At 41.4% G+C, this 22458-nt stretch overlaps 1 protein-coding gene across 1 annotated transcript; it reads right to left on the bottom strand.

Annotated features, from left to right (window-relative positions):
- Positions 1 to 622: 622 nt before the first annotated feature.
- sim1a (SIM bHLH transcription factor 1a) lies at positions 623 to 21307 on the bottom strand. The gene is made up of 11 exons (XM_035164022.2): positions 20889 to 21307; positions 16322 to 16404; positions 14683 to 14772; positions 14493 to 14601; positions 14312 to 14397; positions 12606 to 12805; positions 12386 to 12492; positions 11807 to 11954; positions 6320 to 6488; positions 3908 to 4301; positions 623 to 3204 (listed from the first exon to the last, which is right to left on the bottom strand). Exons 1-11 carry the CDS (start codon positions 21061 to 21063, stop codon positions 2486 to 2488), a joined length of 2280 nt encoding a protein of 759 aa, XP_035019913.1. The 5' UTR covers positions 21064 to 21307; the 3' UTR covers positions 623 to 2485.
- Positions 21308 to 22458: the final 1151 nt, after the last annotated feature.

The following is a 22458-nucleotide window of genomic DNA, read 5'->3' as shown; positions in this document are numbered from 1 at the left end:
CAAAATGTTGAACTCACCATAGTGAGTGATTTCGGTAAAAGCCATAGTTACCGCGTCATACCCGTAGAAGACACTACTGAGATGTCAACAGAGTTTGTAGTGATAAGAGCCAAACGGTGGTGTCGGTGTCTTGCAAACAAAAACACGTGATCCCTACAGTGGAATTAGTTCGATACAGTACGAGATTTCTGTGCTGTTGTGAACGCGCCTGAGCGGAGAATCTCCTGCTGCTTTGTTCATGTGTAAAAGGTAAACTCCAGAGAAAGTCTGGACCCAATTCTCCAGACATTCTCCAGCGGTCATGTCTGAAAACTGCTCGTTAGTGGGGTTGTCAATCACGCACCTTGTACCGCCTTGCAGAGAAGACTTCTTTATTAGCGTTCAAGAACAGAGGAGGACACAAGGAAAAGAAAGTGACCTGTTGTGAAATTTGTGGACTAAAGCTTGAGGCCCAGTGGAAACCAACCTTGTCCCAGATGACACTGTAGCTGGCCTGAGTGTGCAGATACGTGATCATATGTTACCGAACACAGTCATAAAAATAACTCAACCAACAAGCAGTTCGACTGGATTTGATTGAAGCTTTATTTCAAAATCACAAAGAAACATTGACTCAATAAATACAGTTCCTGCCCATGTGCTTAAATGTGGTGCCATTTTCTTTTCTCAGCATATTTACAGAACACCATAAATAACTTTCAGAGATGGAGCACATTTCAGGCATTGACAAAACAGAAACAAACCAAAAATCCAAAACTTGTATAAATATAGGTTCATCTAAGGACCGAGGAGGAGATAAAGAAGAAAACTCAAATCCTGTTGTACAAACATGCCCACGTAACAATAATTAACAGTTGCCTCAGGGATGTGTGGATGCGGTTAAGCTGCCTTACCAAGCTTTCCAACGGGTCAAGTTGCATATGGTGACAAGTGTCTCCCTCCAGTCACTGAGAAGCGATGAGGACACACACCGGGATGGAAAACACCCCCCAGCTCTTCAGCGACACTTTAGTTTGTGGTACTGTAGAAACAGCTCGTTTGATAGTGTTGTCATGACTGGACTCCACCATGATGACATGTAGTGAAGCAGCAGACAGCCTGCGTCAGCCATTTGACTATGTAGTGACCACTGCTCTCACTGTACAATCTAATCTATGATGAGTGTATTCCTCTTTTTCTTTACTATATTGACTTTCCTGAAAGTTTACAAAAGTTAGAGAAAAAGAAACATCTGGAGAATGGCTTTGCATATTAATCTGTGAACTTTGAAATGACTTTTCACTTCAGCGCCAACTCCTGCTGTTTCATCTGCATCACTACAAAGTGCACCACGACCAGCTGTCAGTCTTTTCTCCTCGTCCAGATGCAGTGAAGAAGAAGGAGGCCTCTTCACGGGAACTCCCTCCCTCATAGTGCAAAAAGTTACAGAGCTCAGTCCGAGTGAAAGTGATGGAACAGTTGGACACACAGGGACACGTGTTGAAGCAACATTTTCTACTCAGTCCTGTTTTCCATCATACTGATCAACTTTGTTTTGTATTCCCGTCTTACTGAAATACACCCATTAACACTCATGGATCTATAATGAGACACAAACAGAGAAATCATACTGTACTGGAGACGTGTTGTGACAGCAGCCGTGGAGAATGTGCGGCTGTCACATCACGGATGTCACATCATTGAATAGATTATCATCCACATGTTTACAGACTGTCCTCACACGAACGACAGTGTCAGTCATTTCAGTAAGTGTCTGAAAACAACATGTGTATCATGTGGCAGCAGACACAGCAGAAGTTCTCATGGTTCTCGTGTTTCTCATGGTACCTGAGACCAAGTTGCCATCTATGTTGGGGCACAGATTATACTCAGTCTAACTGTTAGACCGGGGTACTGCAGAATTACAGTGGATCTTAGGTCTCTGTGTTAATACCCATGTGGCTCAGGTGGGCTGCTCATTAGCTGCTGCCAGTGTCTTCGATCTCTCTGTTTTAGATCCGTTTATGTCACACACACTTTGGGCTGTGCCTAATTTATTCAGATCAAAACTGGTTCTGGTTCTGGTTCAGGTTGGGTCTCACTTTTTGGGAAATAAATCTATAACTTAGTCGATTTAGGACTGATTATAGAATTTTGTGTCCGACTCGGACTGGAGAAACAAATAAAGCAACATAAATTCAGTTCTGCACTGAATCCGTATTATCTCGCTGAATCACAGGCACAGCTGTAATTACATGATTGCTGTTCCCTCTTGAGAATATTCACATATTTTCCCATTTAGAGAAAAATGCACTGATTTTCTTTTGCAGACTTTCTGCAAAAATTTCTGTGGAAATTTGGCTCCACGATGAAGCTACAACTGAGATCAGAGTTGATCAATTTGATGGAAAAACAAGCAAACAGGATCCAGAATGAAAAAAGCCCTGATGAAGCGAACCAGCTCAGGCTATGTGACTGCAGTCCCATTGTGGGTGTCAGCTGAGCGTTAGCTGCTGTTGGTGATAATGACAGAGGTGCCTTTGTGTCCGGGAGTCTGCTCTGCCGGTATGCGGAGGTGCGGGGTCATATCATAATGGGTGGGGCCAGTGCTGGCGGAGGTGCAATAGCCCCGGAGGCTCTCCGGGTCATAGAGGTGCTCCAGAGCATATCCTGTCAGCGAGTAGGCTGTATGCTTGTCCAAATAGGGCCGCGGGTGGGCGTGGGAGGGGTAGAGGGCTGGGGCCAGGGTGGGAGAAGCTGAGCAGGGGCCCGGGCGACTCAGCGGGTGATGTAATGGCAAAGAAAGGGGGGGCAGGTCTGTCTGGAGGTAGTCTTTGGGCTTGTGGAGGTGCTCCGATCCTGGACTGCTGAGCCTGGACAGAGGGGCGGGGCTATTTGCAGGGCTGATCGTCTGACTCAACCCTCGACACACCACTGACTGTAGTGGCAGGGGCCCTTGAGTGTACTCGGTAGAGAAGCACGCCCCCGTGCCCTTGGGCAGTCCATTGGCTGGTCCCAGTGGGGAATCTGGAGGACCCTTGCGTAGCTGAAGTCGACTTTCTTCGTCCTTGATCATCTGCTGCGTGGCTCGGATCAGCGTCTCGATCTTGCTGGGCTCCTGTGGGCTGCAGTGGTAGTGGTCAGCTCGGTAGCGATCCCCTGAGTCACTGGCTGAGCCTGCGTCTGGAGAGCTGACCACACTGTCCTCATCCCAGTGGCCCTGGCCTGCAGGAGGACACAGTAAAAGCTGTCAGTGCAGTGGCAACATGAATTCTTATCATCATTGGAAGCCATGGTTGCTCTTGGCTTCCACATGTTCCTCCTAATCCTGCAGCGTTCTTTGGTTTGAACAAATGAAAACAAGCTTTATGTGTGATACATCACACAACAGCACCATATCATGCAATAAGTGAGTGTTACCTGTATTGACTGTCATGGATTGAGACACCATGACCACTCAACAAGCCCAAACTATCAAGGTCTATCGATATGACGAAGGTAAAAGAACATCAGCACAGAAAACTGGCTGTCAGTAGGTTCCATCTAAAAATAAGAATTTATTTCAACAGCTTATATAGTTGTTGTATGTTTTAGTTTAAAATGCACAACTTTTGCTATGTTTACAGATTTTCAGATCCCTAAAACCGAGACTTTTAGAATAGCTACTTTCTTCATTTTAGTTTGAAAACTCTGGGGCTTTTAGGAACAATGATGTAATCACCCACATTTGCTTGCTGATTGGTTTTTATCCATTACAACTCATGCCCAGTCAATGTGAATGGTCATGTGATATGGTGTTTTCAGGTGTGTTAGTTTGGAAGGAGATTATTTCTGATACAGAGCTAAAATGTCCATATGGACAGATATTGCTTAAGATCAGAGTTTGAAATAGAAAACACATTAGTGTAAATGTAGACTGGGTCCTGACCATTGTAGCTGTGGATGGCTGTGATGTGCGGCATGCTGCTGTCATATCCATCGTGGTTCTCCAGGGAGCTCTTGCTCAGTGGTAGAATGGACCGGCTGGTGCCCCACAACACATTGCTGCTGGGCGGAGGAGCTCCAAGAAAGTATCGCCCCGCCTCACATCGGCCCCGCTCACAACGCTGGCCTTGACCATGTGTGTTGAGGTGTGCGTGGCGCTGCTCTTCGGACGGGCTGTAGCAAAGCGTGCGAGGATCGCTGAACTGCCTATATACACAGGAGGCGTCCAGACCTTCACTCTGCTCCAGCAGCTGAGGGGAGGCTGAGTCGGTGAGGGGGCTGCTGCCCCACGGACTGTCCTGGTCAGACTCTGAGCGCTCCGTCTGGAAACTGGGATACTGCAGTGAGATGGTAGGGAGGAAAACACATGAATGACGTGGCACTCTCACTGGGAGCCATGTTTGAGATCCTCAGCTCATCAGCAGCTGTGAAGAGCTCACTGTAGTGCTGCATGTTTGACATGGGCATCATAGGTGTTAGCTACAGAAGTAGCTGTGGAGAACACTGACACCACCAAGGGCTCCAATACAAGCTCATTACAAAATATCTCTTCAATTGTTTGTCAGAATTTGTCATAACAATGCGCGTGCCTTGATAACACTTGGATAAATGATGATGGTGCTTGGTGTTAACGATGGCTTCTACTAGAGCTTGTCATCCTACAAATCACAGCCTGTTCCTGGAGACAGTGCTGTGTCTAATTTGGCATATTGTCATCACAGGAAATCGTTGGTCACATGACACACTTGGATCCAGAAATACATTTTCCCCATATTGTTCATGGCATAAGAAAAACAGAAACAGCCGAACAACAATGAAGGGTTGAACTCTCTGAGCTGCAAAGTGCTCCTCTCTGCAAGTTTGTGAGTTTTTACACTTGTTCACTGCCGACCATGAATCAAGACATCTTGTCCAGATGAGCTCACCATTTGAGAATGTCAGCTACGAAATATAATACTTCAATATGTATTTGAGAGGTCGAGAGGAAATGAAAGGGCACAAAGACACTAATCAGTAAATTATTTTTGTTCTGTGTGTGGGAGGTAACATCAATCAGCTGTGGGTTCAAAATCCGAGAGCATAAGGAAAGACTTTCAGTGAGAATCTTAAGTTGGAATCTTGGAACAAAATATCCAGTTCTTTAAAATGATATTCTGCTGTATTTGCTGTGGGAACATATTGTTTAAGAGTTTGCCATTGTTTTTTTTAAATTACCATTTTGTGGTTGTTATATATTAATATTCACTAGTTCAGCGCTTGTTATAATCCTGCCTGTTTGGAGTGGGCTGTTTTTTTTTTGTCCTGTGTCAAAGCTCCAGAGCTACTTCAGAATGATTCCTTGTCAGAGTTAAGTTAGAAAACTGTATATGGTTTATATATAGGTTTGAATGATTTACTTAGCAGATGTTATTTTTTCCTATATTGCATTTCATCTCTTTCTGAGGTCTGTTAAGCAAACAACACAATCTTCAGACACAAGTTCACACTTTTTCAAAATAAAAGCTCTGCAATTGGGCTCAATTTAAACCATTATAGCAACAAAACAAACTGTGCTTTTACTTTGTAGACAAATTGCTGAACAAGAAGTGATGCTATGAATATTGTCATGACGGAGATCAGCACCCGCGACACCCATGAATGTCTCTGAATGAATGTCAGATGAATTCTAAACAAATGTAAGAAAGGAGACTGCAAGTATTACATTTTTTTTCTTGTTCCTTTTTTTTCCTTTAGTTACCTACTTTGTTTAACCTCTGTATTGAATCATTTATTATTATGCATGTTCTAAACATCACAACATGGCACCTTGTTGAATACAATGTCCCTATAAACCCTTTCATTATGGTCTTTCATTATACTATACTGTATAATAGAGAGAGGGAGAGAGGAGACTAAGAAGTGTCTATCGGTGTTCAATAATGCAATTGCTAAGATGTGGGGATACAGCATCCTTTTTTACAAAGACATGAGCAGTCAGACAGTCAGACAGCCTGGTAACAGAATTATTACCAAAACTGTTGGTTGTAAATATCCATCACAGTTTGCACACCATCTTCCTGGCTTTACTTTGGCTTACCATACTGGCAGTAGTGGTGTGCAATGAGGGAATATTACCAACATTATGGGTGTGCTCCCTTTCACCTCCATATAAAGTACATCTGTCAATGTTTTTGCTCCAATCATCTTCCCCTCCCTCAGTTATTTGATCCTGAAGTGTTTTCAAGACATATGGGACAAATTACCCCTCGAGGAAACATGCTGATCAGACGCCCAAACCACTTCAGCCGATTCCATGAGTTGTGATGAAGCTCAACTGAGACTGTGTTTTTTACATGTCATTGTCGTAAATTCTCACCTGTGTGTATGGGGACAGTCTGGCTTTGGTCTTGTGCCGGGCCACTTTGCTCTTGGGAGTCCTGCAGCTGTCCACGAGGCTGCTGGCCGCGCTGCTGCTGCTGTAGGGGAAGGACGTCTTGGATGCAGCCTGGTCCAGAGACAGCTGGAGGCCTTTATACTCAGTCTCCCTAAAAACACAAGCATATAATTGTATGTGGTGAATTCACAGCAATATCATTGACATTCTGCATTTGCATGAAACAGATTTAATACAGTCCACAATTACACAGGGACAGATCATCCCCAGCCAGATGTGCTGTTTATTAAAGAACCCAAACAGCTCATGTGTACCTACGTGTTGGGTTTTCCTCAAGGTACAAAAACCCATTAACATCTGCTTAGGAATTAGAGCCTCATCATGGTGCTGAGAAGGGCCACCGTGTGAAGAGATGTGTGTTTGTGTTGCTGTGTGTTTGTGTGTGAGAGTGAATGCTGGTCGGTGGGGGTGTGCTAAGGGGGCTGGGACGGCTGTTGGGATGCTTGTTTTACCAGAAGGATTGCAGCAAGGCCCTCAACAAACACTCTACAGAGAGAAAGCTGTCCAATCAAATACACTGAGAGATTAAAGGCTATGTCTGGCTAAATCAGACCCATAGGAGACGCTTGGACGTCTCACTTCTGGGAAATTGGAATTGATTTCTCGCTTAAGTGTTCTACAGATCTCACAATGGATGATGAATCGAGTTTGAGACAACAGAAGAGCTGGACAGGGTTTACTTGGGACAAATAGTGATCCGTTTTCCACACACATCTCCCTCCTGTCTCAGTTTGTCTCAACGCAAACAAGAACACAAACTCACATAACGAGCAGACACATTTCATAGGATTTGTGTCAGTTACGTTTGGAGAAAGTGCTAAAACATCACATTTAAGTCCCGCTGTCTAACTGTGATACTGTCAGACCAGATCAACTTTGGCCTTTGTTAACCATGTGTCATTGATATATTGCTGATCATTTTTCCCAGTTGGAACACTGGTTTTCAAAATGCATTTTACACACATTTCTATATGCATGAGCTAAAAACAAATGCAGTGTCTAATATACAGGTCACAGGGTTCACTGAATGAGTGATATGACATGCTATATAATTTATAGTCATCGGATCTCAACTGAACCTGCAGGAGATTTTAAAGCATCTGAGACTCTTTACCACCATGACAACGCTGTTTATCCATCTAGCAGACCTCCACACACTCAGAGAATCCATGACAACGAGCACTGAGCTGCTGATCTTACAAAGTCAGAAAAATCTCTCTCATAACCACTCCAACCTCGATGGAAAACGCCAAGAGGTCGAGGAAAAATATGAAAGAGGATTCATAAGGAGCGAACAACCACAGCGCTGAGAGAATCTGACTGCCCTTCCCCTTTTAAAACCAACTTTATTTATAACACTAAGATCAGTACAATGACAAACTCAATTCTGTACAACTTCAGTTCAAGTGAGGTTTCTGTGCAAAACAGAACCACTCCTTCTAACAAATGAGGTTTTCAATAGGTTACATTTAACCATCAGTCACTCATAGAAGTAAAACATAAAAAATAAAGCAAACAGGACTGAAATGATGAAATAAAAACATAAAAAGATACATGTAGAACAAATGTTTGTCATTCTAATAATAATTATTTAAAAATAATTGAGGAAGAGTAAATTATATATACACACACACATATATAGATAGTGTATAATAGCAGCTTTTTCTGAAAATATTTAAGAGAATTTCGTTTTTCAGTACATTCCTTCCTTTATGTATGAAGATATATATTGTGAACCTTGAGCAACAATCGTAATTGGACAGATTGAAAAAAGAAATTTAGCTGATTTGGACTTATTTCTATATTTATTTGGCTCTGCCCTGGAGAAACTACAAATATGTGTTGCTTTAAATGTTGCTACAGCAGAGAATTGTGTGATACCATTACCTTCATTGTTTATCCACTGTAACATAGAAAGATGTGTGAGGAAGCACTGAAGCACCTCTCCTCAGCATTTAGAGAAAAATGACTGAAGCAACTGACTGATTATCTTGCTCATGAATTGTCTGTCAACAAACTGTTTCACTTTCAGACTTTCAGACTATCATGTATACATAGAATTGACTGCTGGTAGATTATACATACGCTCGGGTCAATACATTCATTGATCTCAGACACCTGGTGACCACTTAAGACAGAGCAGTCTTAAGTGCTTTGACTTTAAAGTGAAGGGAAAATAAAAATACATTGTTTACAAAGGGGGACGGAAGCTCTAGCTTGTGTGGCTCTATCTGATCCAGCAGGTGCACTTTAGTGAGGCAGGTTAATGCACAAAAAAACACTGAGGTACTCTGTCTCCATGTAGGCAAATAAACTGACTGAGGAATTAACTAATAATATTATTTTTTCACCTTAGTGTATTTTTTTCATGGCCATCTGCATTATTTGGTACGTAAGACTCCAGACATCTTAAAATTATTCAGTTAGAGATTTGAACCATATTAATTAAACTCACAACACTTTGGATTTCCTTTGTCTTAACCTCAGGGCATCACAACTATCCGGTTTATATATAAAGTCAACAAAGCCCTGCCATTGTTTAAAAACATTGTTCAGCTCACTAAATGTGTAAAAATATTGATTTATTAATAAAAGTGTTTTACGTTGTGTTCACTTGAACAGAGTGGGATGTCGTGTGTGTGTGTGTGTGTGTGTGTGTGTGTGTGTGTGTGTGTGTGTGTGTGTGTGTGTGTGTGTGTGTGTGTGTGTGTGCAGGCAGTAAGATCCTGGAGAACGGCCTGCTGTTCAAAGAGCTGCTGCAGACCCCAAACTTCAGGTGTGTGTGTGTGTGTGTGTGTGTGTGTGTGTGTGTGTGTGTGTGTGTGTGTGTGTGTGTGTGTGTGTGTGTGTGTGTGTGTGTGTGTCAGCAGAGAATAGAATGCAGCAGCACTGATTAAACACACAGTGTAACTGTTGAGAGAGTCAAATAAAACGTGGTTACGTGCCTCAGCTGCAGACATGCCTTTACCCCATGAGATGCTAAATCACTGCCAGGTTGTGGTAGCAGTGGCAGGTCCACAGACCCGGGGCAGGAGCTGCAGAGGTTATCAGAGCTGAACAAACAGGGGGGGTTCACATGCAGGTGAAGTGCCCTTATCACCTGTGTTATCCACACTATAGCTGCCGGGAAAACCTCCTCTGCTCCTGATAACAACCCCACACAACACTTTACCTCCAACTGTATTCTGTCTTATGTACCATGCAAAAAAAAGAATCATACTCCCTCATTTCCACCATCACTGCGTGGCTCAGTCCATACAGCATCTCAAATTAGGAAATTGGAGGAAAATAAGGCTTCATTCCCCTGACAGAAAGCTGGAGCCCATAAACACTCATCAAGTTTACAGCCTATCAATTAAAAGGCCATAAACACAGAGCCGTTATGGATTTGATGTAGGAGGTAGAGGAAATGTGTGTCAAGCTGTTCTCTGCCTTTAAATGCAGCCAGCCGCGCTGCTCAGTGGAGGGTTTTATAGGCTTTATTCCTTCACACACTCACTTGTACATCTGTGAACTACACACATCAGCGGCAATAAAATAACGGCATAATAGCCAAGTAAATGTTGGCCCTCGCCTGCTAATATGAGTGTGGCTCCTGCATGTAGAGTCGCTGCCATGATTACAGTTTGATTTTATTGTAAGAGGGTGTAAAATAGCTGTTTGTAATATGGAGCAGTCCGGTGCTGTTGGACAGTTGACGCAGGATGAAGGATGAAGCCGCTGAGTGTAGCCTCAGTTTCTGTTTATATACTCTGCAAGCAGAGCTGCCAGTCTTAGATAAACTCTACCAGATGACTGACGCCAGCACAGAGAGGCCGCCACAGGTAACAACCAACACATGAGCGCGCGGAGCAAACTTAGTAACAAAGCTGGCACACAACAGAGTGATAGAAGAGGAATGTCTCATCGCATCAAAGGTAGAAAAGACAGGAGACCTGTGGTTTCCCTAAAAGAATCATAATTATAAGATAATTTCCTTTGTTTCTAACTCAGTCTACAACAATGAAGACTAAAGGTGGGTTGACAAAGTTTTTGCCAACCTGCCTTCAACAAATGCATGTCATATTTCCAATTAACCTCCAGTTAATTGCTTCACGGGGACTGTTTGTGTAAACCTCTGGTATCAATACTCATTATCTTATCAGAGTAGAGAATGACACACAACCGAGATCTGAATCGCTCATCTCTGCAAACACGTCAGTCATATCACACTCCAGTCCCAATGTACAGACACAAATACAAAGCTGATCCACAGACCTGCTATAAAGCTGTAATCTAAACTATTGACATGTAAATACACGTTCAGTTTTGCTACTCTGTATCAACAATGAACGTACAAAAGTGATTCACGCTGTGCGTAGTGAGCTTCCTAATTTTGTATCCTATCACCAGATTGACAAAATGGTATTCAGCTTAGTTTGGTTTCTTTGAACAATGAACTGTTGCTTTTATTTTTTAATTATTTTTAGACACATTTTTATAAACAAGTCAAAGACTTTGTAAAGTGAGGGAAAATATATCTTGATACTAAAACAGCATACTTTTTAGGACTCTGTATGCAAGATGAGCATTAATAACAAAAGATGTGCATCTCTTGCAATCCTACATTCAAAAGACATTTTGTCCCACACAGCTAAGGACTGTCAGCACCACATGCTTCAACTAAGTAGAGAACAGAAATCCACTCAGGTTGAACAACGATATAACCAAAAAAACACTCATCACCTCCTCCTATTTGTGCTTCCTGACTCGGCCTGATATCTGCAGAGAGCTGCTAACCAGCACAGTACAAGGTTTACACACTGGGCAATCAACTCTTTTGATTTTACTTCTTATGACCACAGACAGTTTTTCATCAGCCCAGAGGTCAGATCAGTGCACAGAGATCTTTTGACCATTTAAATCACTGGAAGACAGTCAGAGCATCTTAGCAGCAGATAGTCAAAGACACGAGGAGTCACGACAGTGTCATAAACTGCAGAGTGTGGACACAGTACAGTGTAACTATTCATAGCCGTTTTCAGAACTCAGGAGAATGTCCGCACTATGGAATCCGCAGCGTTCAGGTGAGGGGTGGTGCAGCAGGCAGAGGCAGGATGTAACCTATTTAAACCTCTACGTGTTTGGCACCACTTTTTCATCCTGAGATATTTTTTATTTTATTTTTTTTGCTTCTGTTGTGTGTTTGAAACATCATCAGCAGTTGCGGTTCTTACATCGGCTCATTCGGACTTTCTCTGGAGTATTTGCGTTCTCACATACAGCCCCTCCACAGAATGTCTGGAGATTACCCGGAATTCAGTGTATGTCTGAAAGCAGCTCATGTCACGGTTTCGGAACAGATTCATCAGTAGACTGGTTTCACAGTGGTAAATCGAGCAGCAGTAATGAAGAGACAGAGATACTCACGTGAGAACATAGTTGACACTGACGATGCAGTGAGGTCGGGACGAGCGGCTATTGTGCACGATGGTTGCATAACTCTGAACCCAGACCCAGCCACCTTGCTTGGCCAAGAAGCGGTAATACTTAGTGGTAACCTGACCTTTCACCAGCACTACAGAGATCAACAGAGGGGAAAGAAATAACAACAAATGATTACTTTGAGGAAAAATCTAACTATATCAATGAAAGCAAACAATAGCAAATTATAGTAAAGGGTGATTAAAATCGGATAAATATAATATTGAAATACTGCGATGATTTTACTTTATATTATCTTACTGTAAATACTATCTTAATGAAACTACATTATATTATACATGAGCTGTTTCATGTTTATAAACACTAAAATTAACCAACAAACCAACCAAGTAACCACTTTTATGGAATCCCATAATGTAACATATCATAACACAACATAGCCTGATTTACTGTCTGTGTGTGTGTGTGTGTGTGTGTGTGTGTGTGTGTGTGTGTGTGTGTGTGTGTGTGTGTGTGTGGAGAGGGAGAGAGAATTTGTAGGAAGGTAAAACAAACCTTACTCACACAAGTGATGAGCACAGCGCAGGTGGAAGGAGTCACAGCTGTGGACGTGATGATAGAGCGTCTTCTCTATTAGATCCTGAGGCTCGTAGCCTGTCAGCTCTGCAACCCTGAGCAGCACACACACACACACACATTCTCATGGGTCACAAACACTCGCATACAACCCCACAGACAAGATGTATCCATAAGTGAAAACAGAACATTGTGGTACAGAACGTACCGTGAGTCGAGGAAGATGAGCTTCATGTCCAGGCTCGCTCTAAACATGAACATGTTGCTGTGCAGTTTGATCTCAGTGACAGCGCTTGGTGGCAACGAGTGACCGACCGCCACCAGCCCAACGTTCTGATAGCAGCCGTCAAACGGAGACATGTCCAGGCTGTACTGACGGATCTTCAGGTAGCCACTACAGTGGATCACCTGGGCAGAGATACATCGGTTAGATAGATACATAAAGTAAAAATATCAGTTTATACATGGTCAAGAGGGTTTTAAACTGACAAACTTTCTGCTTTGTGAAACAACTTCTCAACAATTTTGAGGTAAGCAGGGGTATAAATGCAGAGGGCTCAGGAAAAAACACAGGCCCAACATCTGCTGAACAAAAAGACAGTGAGCGGAAATAAAAACAGCTGCCTCTGCAGAGAACTGTTCTCTCTGACTACCTGGCTAAACCACCCTTATAATAGCAATCAAGGTTCATTTGGACATGTCCTAAACGACTTGCACCCCAAGCTTTAAACCATAAGCTCAGATCGTTAAAATAGAGCCCATAGAAACCAAACATATAATACATGTTTTATTAACAGGCATTAGACCCGGCTTATAACCTGTCTCTTGTTGTGATTCCCTGTGGGAAAATATGTTAGCGTCAATGTGTCAGAATGTTGTCATGTCCATTTAAAAAATGATTAATTAGGAACAAGATACATGTGTTGGTCATTTTTCTTTTTTGTAAAATGAAACCCGGCCTCACACAATGTATCTGCCACAGCTGACAAAACAATCTGATCAATTTTCAAGCCAACCTGAAGGAGAGTTCCTGCAAGAGCTCAAATAAATGGAAAGTTTGAACCTCTTCAGTTCAGACAATTGAGCAAACTTCTTCTGCTGCTGAAGCTCCAGAACAAACAAGTGGACAGTGAGTTGAAATTGTTCACCAACTATTCTTTCCATGGTCAACAATCACATTAATCTCCTCTAGTGTCCATAGTCCTAGACAACCTTATCGATCAGATACTCGGAGCCAAAGCAACACACTGAGCAGACTGACGTAAAGTTTGCCTTGATACTCATGGTCTTCAGAGGATAAACCCTGATTAATCTGGTAACATGACTTTTCACGCTCGTGGCTTAATGAGACCTGGAGCTCGACTTCTTTCAAAGAAGAAAAAACAATCATCTTTCCTAGAGAACGATCCCTCACTATTTTGGGCAACATTTTTTTTTAACTCCCCCTTAGGACCAAATTTCAACTTTGCACATAAGAAAACAAATAATCTTATAATAATATTGCCAGTAAATTAAAAAAATTCTAAACAAAGACACTGAACAACCATCGATGGATTTTGATAATTACGACCACCAATACGACCACCAATATTGTAATTAGCAGTGGTACAACACAGAGAATAGCAAAATGTTCATGTGACAACAATGGTCACTTTTATTTAATTTTTTATCCTAAAATATACGCAAACATCGCGGAGAGTGCCCAGAAAACTATTTGGACTGTCAACCAAAAAATTCACAAAAATAAAAAATTAATTAACAACAAATTCATTTCAAGGTTTCCTTTGTATATTTGTATTTTATATATAATATTTTTTAAATGTATTTAATGACTTCAGTTAACATTGACCATGACATGTCATTATCTATGCTAATGAATTAAATGCACAAACATTAACAGCACATCCCTATTACCTTGTAGCCTCCACAGGTGAGACCAGCATTTCTTTTAGCAAGGACACATTTCATTCTGAGAAAGAACGAGCGCTCCATCTCATATTCTGCAGAGAAATAATAAAACAAGCAAAGGAAAATGTTATTTATGCTGCATGATGAGTCCATATCGTACACAGCACAATGCTTTGTGGTTGATTACCTTGGACAAAGTGTGAATGGTAAGGCTGGTGGGCTGTGAGGACGGCTGTCATTTCATCATGGTCTGCTGGATGGATGTATTCGTAAATGCTGTTTCCTGTCAACTCTACCTGTTGAAATGAACACTTGCGTCAGAGCTGTGACATACGAGGCCCAGCACACCAGAGGAAGTCACATTAAGTTAAACCAACCTGCGACAGGCCCAAGTGGACTGATGCCGTTTCTGATATGTACATTATTTTCCCATCTGGAGCGACCACGAAAATGAAGCCGTCTAATGTCTGAAACAAACAATAACAATATTGTTACAATGTTATTTACTGACAAATATACAACAAAAGTATGTTCTTGTCTTGGGTTCATTTCCCCAGACAAAGTGAATACCCTGTAGTGTATTATTATGATTATTTTAAACTGTGCAGTGCTACTGTTACAGCAGTAAGGACTGATCACTGTAATATCATCACAAAATAATGTTTGATAAAAGGCAGGAAATGACAAATCAACAAAAATAACCATGAATCTGTAAAATAAATCCTGCCTGTTTACTTTTTGTTGAAATTGTGTTGAATGTTCAATTTTACAGTAATTTCAGTAGCTGTAGTCTGTGCTGCTGTTACACTGAGAGTTGTTGGTAATATTTTATCCACCCCATTTCTATCAATAAAACAATACAACAATATAAAACAATCCACACACACACACACACATACTGTATATATATATATATAATACACATATATGTATATCATATATACAAACAATATAACCTTCATTGGGGTAAACTTTGGAGTGTAGCCTACAAAAAAATGTATGAAAAGTAGACCATTTCTATTATATTTTATTTTATTATATTATATTATAACCTCAGTCACAGAGGTTGTGTTTGTCTGTTAGTTAGCAGGATTATGTAAAAACTACTGGAAGGATTACCACAACAATTGGTGTAAGGATGTGGTATGGACTGGGGAAGAACTCATTAAACTAACATTATGAGATATGGTGTTTTTCAATTTACGTGGATTTTTTCAAAGAATAATTAATGGCTTTTGATAAAAGAAAAAATCTGACATGTTTAGACGACTGATATTTATAAGTGTGTGTGAGTTGATGCAGAACTAAAATAAAAATCTGGATCTAGTGAATTTAAATGTGGTGCCATTCTACTTTCATATTATGTATTGAACTATAACTGATAATAATAATCTCTACCTCTAAAGCACTCATTAATCAAACAGCTTATTTCCATAGCTAGCAGCTCTGGCTAGCATGTAGCCACTTGTCCCACTGAGCAGCAAACATCACAGTAGACCTACATTGGCCATCTTGTTGCCTTGTTTGGATATTCTGTAGACCAATTAGACAGCTTATGGCCCTGTGACTCTGACAGTCCTGTAGCCCTGATCGGGCAACATAACTCGTCTGTGTCTGTCCGACTGGCACTGGCCACCCTCTGCTTGTTCCTGGCTTCAGCCTGTAGCCCTGTGGCTGTGTTTGGCCTGTAGCACTGCAGCCCTGCTCCATTGTGTTGTTGCTGATGTGAGAGCGGCTGCAGGACAGACTGAGGCTCTGTGCGTGACCATGAATGTGTTCAGCTCATTTCACTCTTCACAAGAATGAAGGCAACAGGAGGCAGATGGCAGCAGCCACTGAATCACACAAACACAGCCTCTGTGGCTGAAGTAAAACATGTCTTGTTGGGGGGGATTTTTGTATCATTCTAATGAACAATTAAGAGCCTATTATGTGACCTTGTAACTGTCAATGTTTTTTGTTTTTTTTGCTGTATGTTTTTCGAGTGTAAATCCTCCGATGTAGAGCAGTAAGTACCTGTAAGAGATGGGAGCCTAATTCCTGGGTGACTCCCTCCTGAGAAGTGCTGCGACTCACGTGGCCCCACGACTCCCCGAGGCCTGGCAACACCACAAACAAACAGGAAACATTTAAATCACAAGAAACACTATTTCTTATTCTACAGTGAAAAAGGAGGGGAATCAATATGTTGAATTGAAAACCATGTAAACCATGATCTAATTGTATGATATAGCCCATATAGCTAAATGTCTGCTGTTAATAACCATATACTCATAATTGCAGAATATATTTTATCACTTTGGCTGAATGTTTAATTATAGTGAATTTAAGAACAAGTAATAGTCACACTGCCCCATAAGCTGCTATGATTTTGACAATTTTACTCCTTTATCCTCATTAGACAATTTGTGAATTAATTTAAAGACACAACACACAACATGTAACTGGGCCTCATGGTCAGGAAAAAATAAATATCCAGTGACTAATAAAAATGTATCCTTAAATAAACAACTGCTATTCATAGTGTGGGTGCAACGGTGTCTGCATGGGAAAATAAACAGGCCCCGCCGGTTTACAATGAGGACAGCTCTGACCATCACAGGTCTAAATGGGAACTCAGCCTGCAGCTCCGAAAATACCCCGCAACTAAAAATAGACTTGGAGCGGACTTCCGAACTGGATCGTTGCAAATGTTGTAGCGTGAAGATATTTTCACAAACCCCTTAACAACGGTAGCAAAACTAACATGTGGTGGTGTGAAGCAGCGGAGGAGCAGCAGCGGAGGAGCAGCGGAGGAGCAGCAGCGGAGGAGCAGCGGAGGAGCAGCAGCGGAGGAGCAGCAGCACATTGACATGTAAACCCCGCTGTGCAGAGCAAACAGGCGGCGGGCTCACAGCGCAGCGGGCCGCAGCCTCAGACCTCATGGCTGCGTTAAAACACAGCATCCAAAACACACCGTCCCAATCACATGCACACGACATTCTGAAAAAATCATGTCTTTCGTTTTTACATCATAGATAAATATAAGTGTCAAGATGAATGTGAATAAAGCATGCAGCAGAGTGACAGCTTCACCTAATCCCATCACGGACCGATCGATGTGAAGCAGGAACCAGAAAACTGACAAATGTGCCGTTTATGTGATTAAAGATCGATTTCACTGCAGGACACCTCCCTCCTGACTTTACCCTTCAGTCAGCATTATTATTATTATTATTATTATTATTGTTATTATATATATATATATATATATCTGTCGGTGCTGCTGCAATTCGCGCATGCTTCAGTTTGTTATCACATCAACAAAATAATAATTATGATACTGACAAAACGAAGTTGATTTAAAAACCTTGATGCTGATTTTCACAGAGACATAAAATCACACTGATCTCACGGTGCAGGAAACGAACGAAAGTACCGAATGTGTCTCCAACGCTGACATGACACAATAATAAAATAAAATACTGCTGATACAGTATAAGTACACGGAGTGGATCACAGCTCCTCAAGTGAGCAGCTTATTTATTGATTGATTTATTCATGGGCTCGTGACACAACCAGGCAGCCCCAGCTTTAACTCTTATTATTATCATTATTAGTACAAATGACGAGGAGCGGTGGTTTCAACCTTTTCCCTTTAACTCTTAAAAAAACCTTCATGTGTATTAGTGACCCTGCGCGTTAAAGTCACGGTGTAGATGTGACCTGTTCAGACGAAAAGCACATTAGGCCTTAAGAGGTTTAAAGTAAAAGGAACAGGACTTTTTTTATTTCTCTTTTTCTTTCTCTCCTCTTATCTGACTCATTTTGACGCACGGCCCTACGGGTAGGGCATTTTAATTATAAAATGTTTTTCATATTATCATTAAATATTCAAACAAATAAATCGCATGTTTAACGAAATTAACAGATAATTAAATAATACATTTAATCATTTAACAATGATTTGTTTTTGTCAACAGTCTGTCACACTGAAAAATCCTTCAACTATATATAATAATAATAATACTAATAATAATAGTAATAATTAGTAGTAGTAGTATTATTATCATTATTACTGTTGATGTTATTATTATTATAATGGTTGTTATTATTATTATTATTTGGGGGAAAAGTACAACATATTGCTGTGGCAATATTGAAAATTTATGTTTTAACAGTAACTGTAACATTGATGGGAAAAAAAGCTCCATGTGGGATTTCAACATTACAAAAATCCTGAAAAACAAATCACTCATGATTTTCAACATGGAACAAATCTTGATCCTCAGTGCAATGCTTTCACTTAGTAATTATCCTAAAAAACTGTAATAACATAATATAATAGACTGGTCACAGTGGTTATCAAGCAAGATAGAAATATAAATTAAATTTCACAAATACGCAGCTACAAATACAAAGTAAATATAATTATATCTTTTATTGGCTCTGGTGGAGAGAATCTACTAAGATATTTGTAGTGTGAGGTGTCATGTATTTCACCCAAGATGGACAACATGGCTGAGGTCAAAGGTCTTGCCTCCCTTCACCTCCACCCCACCTCTCACTCACACACACACTAAAATTACAGAATCCAAAAGAAAAGATGCTTTGGTGCACCTCATTGCATAAAAGACCTTTTCTTCTCCCCACTTACACAAAACAACTAAATCTCTCTCCACTCAGTCCTCACACGTGGCTCATGGAGGAGAGCATGTGTGTGTGCTTGGAGTTAAAAGGTGAGTGAAGAGGTGCTGCAGCCTTTTTACGCAGCTGAGGAGATTTAATGGAGAAAACACAACACAGCCTGAAGAGGACATGTAAAACCCAGCAGTCTGCACCAGCACCATTATCCTTTAAATTATTCAGAGAGCTTTGCGTGCATGCTTATGTCGCCACAAATGTGAATCAGCACAGCGTGACATCCAGACATCTCGCAGTCATGCAAGAAATGCAGTATGTAGATGACTGGTTTGTGAGAACTGAGCCAGACAGTCCCTGGAAGCAGAGCTCAGCACTGTTCTTCGTGTTATTCATGCAAAATACACTTGTCTGCTATGAGCACTGATATATAATGGATTCTGGAGCAAGATGCAAAAGAGCATTATCACTAAATCTACAAATGTCCCCAGTGAGGGAAGTCTGGGCTGTGTGTGCCCCAGGATTTTCATCATATACACTTACATGTATTCGTGCTGCACAGAATCTGTGATTCAAAAGGATGTTTCTTTCAATCACTCTGCATTTGAAGTTATGTAAGGTTGAATGTCACATTTATAAGAATCTCTGGATATTATGGGATCCATGTAGCCTAAATACCAAAAAGGTCAATTTAAAGCTGATTGACTGGAATGCTTCTGTAACAATATTTATAGCTGATTTTTAAATATAGTTTTTAAATAATCACATGGCTCACATCCTAACCTTTACTAGGTTAGAGACTCAGTTGCTGGCATCGACCCTGCAGGATTACATTTAAATCCTTTTCTCGTGTAATGTCTTCTGTTAATTTGATGTGATGAAGTGATTGTGTAGTATTAGAGAAATAATTAGAGGTCACATCTGACAATAATGTTGTGATCTCTGGTTTAAACGACGAACATAATCACATGTATGTTAACGCTACAATTTAAATGTTGCACTGTAATTGTTTGGTGTGTGATTGCAGTGATGTAAATGATCTGGTGCTATACGTGGCCCTCACAGTGGCACAAACAGGGAGGATTCAGTGTTCATGTCTCCTTTGTTTTCTCCCTGACGGTTCTTTGTCATCCCCACTTTCCCTCCACACAGCAACCTGCTCCATGATCCTCACTGTGAGGGATCAGATGTGCACATCATACTAATACGTGCGGCTCTGCAGCAGTGGCAGGATGGAAGCTCATCACGGATAATCTGCTGCCAGGGGCCCCGGAGAGACAGCCCATCACTACGGGCTGGACACAGGAGACTTCTGCTGCTGACTCCGTGCAAGCAGGGAGCGAGGAACTCATTACTCCGATCATTTTTCATATCATTTTATATAAACGTATTTTTGCTGTCACAGCCATATAACGGATTTTACTTAAACTCCAGTGAAAAATATTTTAATGGTAGGTTACGCAATATGGGCAGATTAATACACCACAGTATTAAAGAACTATAGCATCTATTATTCAAAAGTAACCTACATTTACTTCACTTTAGACATGGCTTTATATATATTAACAATTATTATAATTATATGAGGTAATAGGTGAAAATATATATTTTTTAAATCTCACTTAACTGACATAGGCCTGTCAATTTTATACATATCCTATATTTAGTTTAGTTACCAAAACAAAGGCAACAGATACCGTTAAATAAATTATTTAAAATATATAGGCGATACAATATATGTAACATTATGTCATATGTATATGAACATATACAATTATAATATAAGATAATAAAAATAAGCTTAAGAACCACGCGTACAACAGAGAACCAGCAAACTAAAATAGTACTCTCTTCTCTTCGCTTCTTTAAATCCAGACACGTTCTGCTAATTATCACAATAATCACATGATATTAAATAAATATGATGTTATTAAAATGTGTCCTCCCCACTGAGCTGTGTTACCTTCAGGGAAGACTATCCTCATCTTCAGGTAGCTGGTGGTCAGCCGGATGATGGACGCTTTGTCCAGCTGGGAGGTGATGGCGGAGGGAAGCGGCAACAGTTTGGCCAGTTCATAAAATTCACTATTCTCCTTTTCCCGTCGGGTCCGGGCGGCATTTTTAGATTTCTCCTTCATGGCGTCTCCTCGGGTTCACAGACTGGGCCTGACCTGTCCTCTGTCACTCCCAGTCCGGGTGTCTCATAGCGGGGTTCTCCTGCGCACACGGACCCGGAGACAGCTCCCTGCCGCTCGGCCTAAAGTCCGCGGGGTGACCGCGCTCCCATGTCTCCAGGTGTTCCCGAGCAGGACGCGTCTAATTCCTGGAGGTGTGAGGACCGAGGCGTCGCTCCGCTCAGCCCATCGGAGGTGTCAGCACACCGGGCTCCACCGCAGCCTCGGCGAGGGGGACTGTGGAGGAACCGGGAGGAGGAGACGTCACACAGAGAAGCTAGCTCACCACCAACTAATACAGACACTTGTTTGAATCTTTACACATGCAACGAAAGGCCGTATTTAAAGTTATATTTAAAGTAAGAGCCTGTACGGGGTTGTGCTCTTACCTGAGTGCAGATACAACCGACAGTTCACTAATGTGGCGCCTGTTGGGCTCGAAAGTGTCCGAGAATAGTGTGCGAAGCCCCGGACACTCGCAGATCCTCCATCCGAAGTGACTTTATGGATCCTGGGTCTCCTCAGCGGCGGAGGCTCGGAGTCCCGCCCACCGCGGGCACCTCCGCTCCTATTGGGCGACTGGATAGTCTGTTCGCATATCCATTGGCTACTCTCGCTAATGACGCAGCGCATGCCGAACGGGGATTGGCTGGTGAAGATGTTCAGCTCTGGCCCAAAGAGGATCGAAAAGTCCGCTCGGAACCTGTGCGCTCCCTGTTCCAGATAATAAACAGACCTCCTTTAAAATATGTCCCTTTTTAAACAAATATTATACGTAAACAAAAAACACATTGAGTGAAGATTATCTGAAGGGGATTTATCTATCTGTGGCCAGTTCTCTTTCATTCGGCTCACATATTACACTATTCACTTATACTAATATGGCCTACTTTCAATTTATAGGATTTAAAAAATTGTTAATGCTGCAACATTGATCCAAACATGTGACTTGTTGGCAGTGGAGAGTTTTTATATTAGGCCCACACACGTTCATTCCACCAGCTCATCCTAACATACGATGTAAAGAAGGTTTCATTCGTCATGAATAATGTGGAGAAGTGAAGAACAGTTAGGTTTCTGAAAGGTGTTGGACATTTATTATATTTCTGTGGAGACACAGGCCTCTAATCTGACCCGAGGACTCGTGTTCCTATTGTTCAGCCTGAGCGGTTGTATTTATGTAGGTTTGCACCTGCACAGGTTTACGTATATAGCCTACTTCCTTTAAATACTAACATACAAAGACGAGATTGGTTTTAAACCAGTTCAAATGAAAAGTGAGAAGCTTCCCATCTCCATTATGAGACTGAATGATGATGGAATTTACATGTGCAAGGGTTGATCTCGATTATTGAACAG

This window comes from Hippoglossus stenolepis, chromosome 8, assembly GCF_022539355.2.
Source record: "Hippoglossus stenolepis isolate QCI-W04-F060 chromosome 8, HSTE1.2, whole genome shotgun sequence".
NCBI classification, from domain to species: domain Eukaryota; kingdom Metazoa; phylum Chordata; class Actinopteri; order Pleuronectiformes; family Pleuronectidae; genus Hippoglossus; species Hippoglossus stenolepis.
Note: the sequence above shows the minus strand (reverse complement) of the source record. Positions and strands in the feature narration are given on the sequence as shown.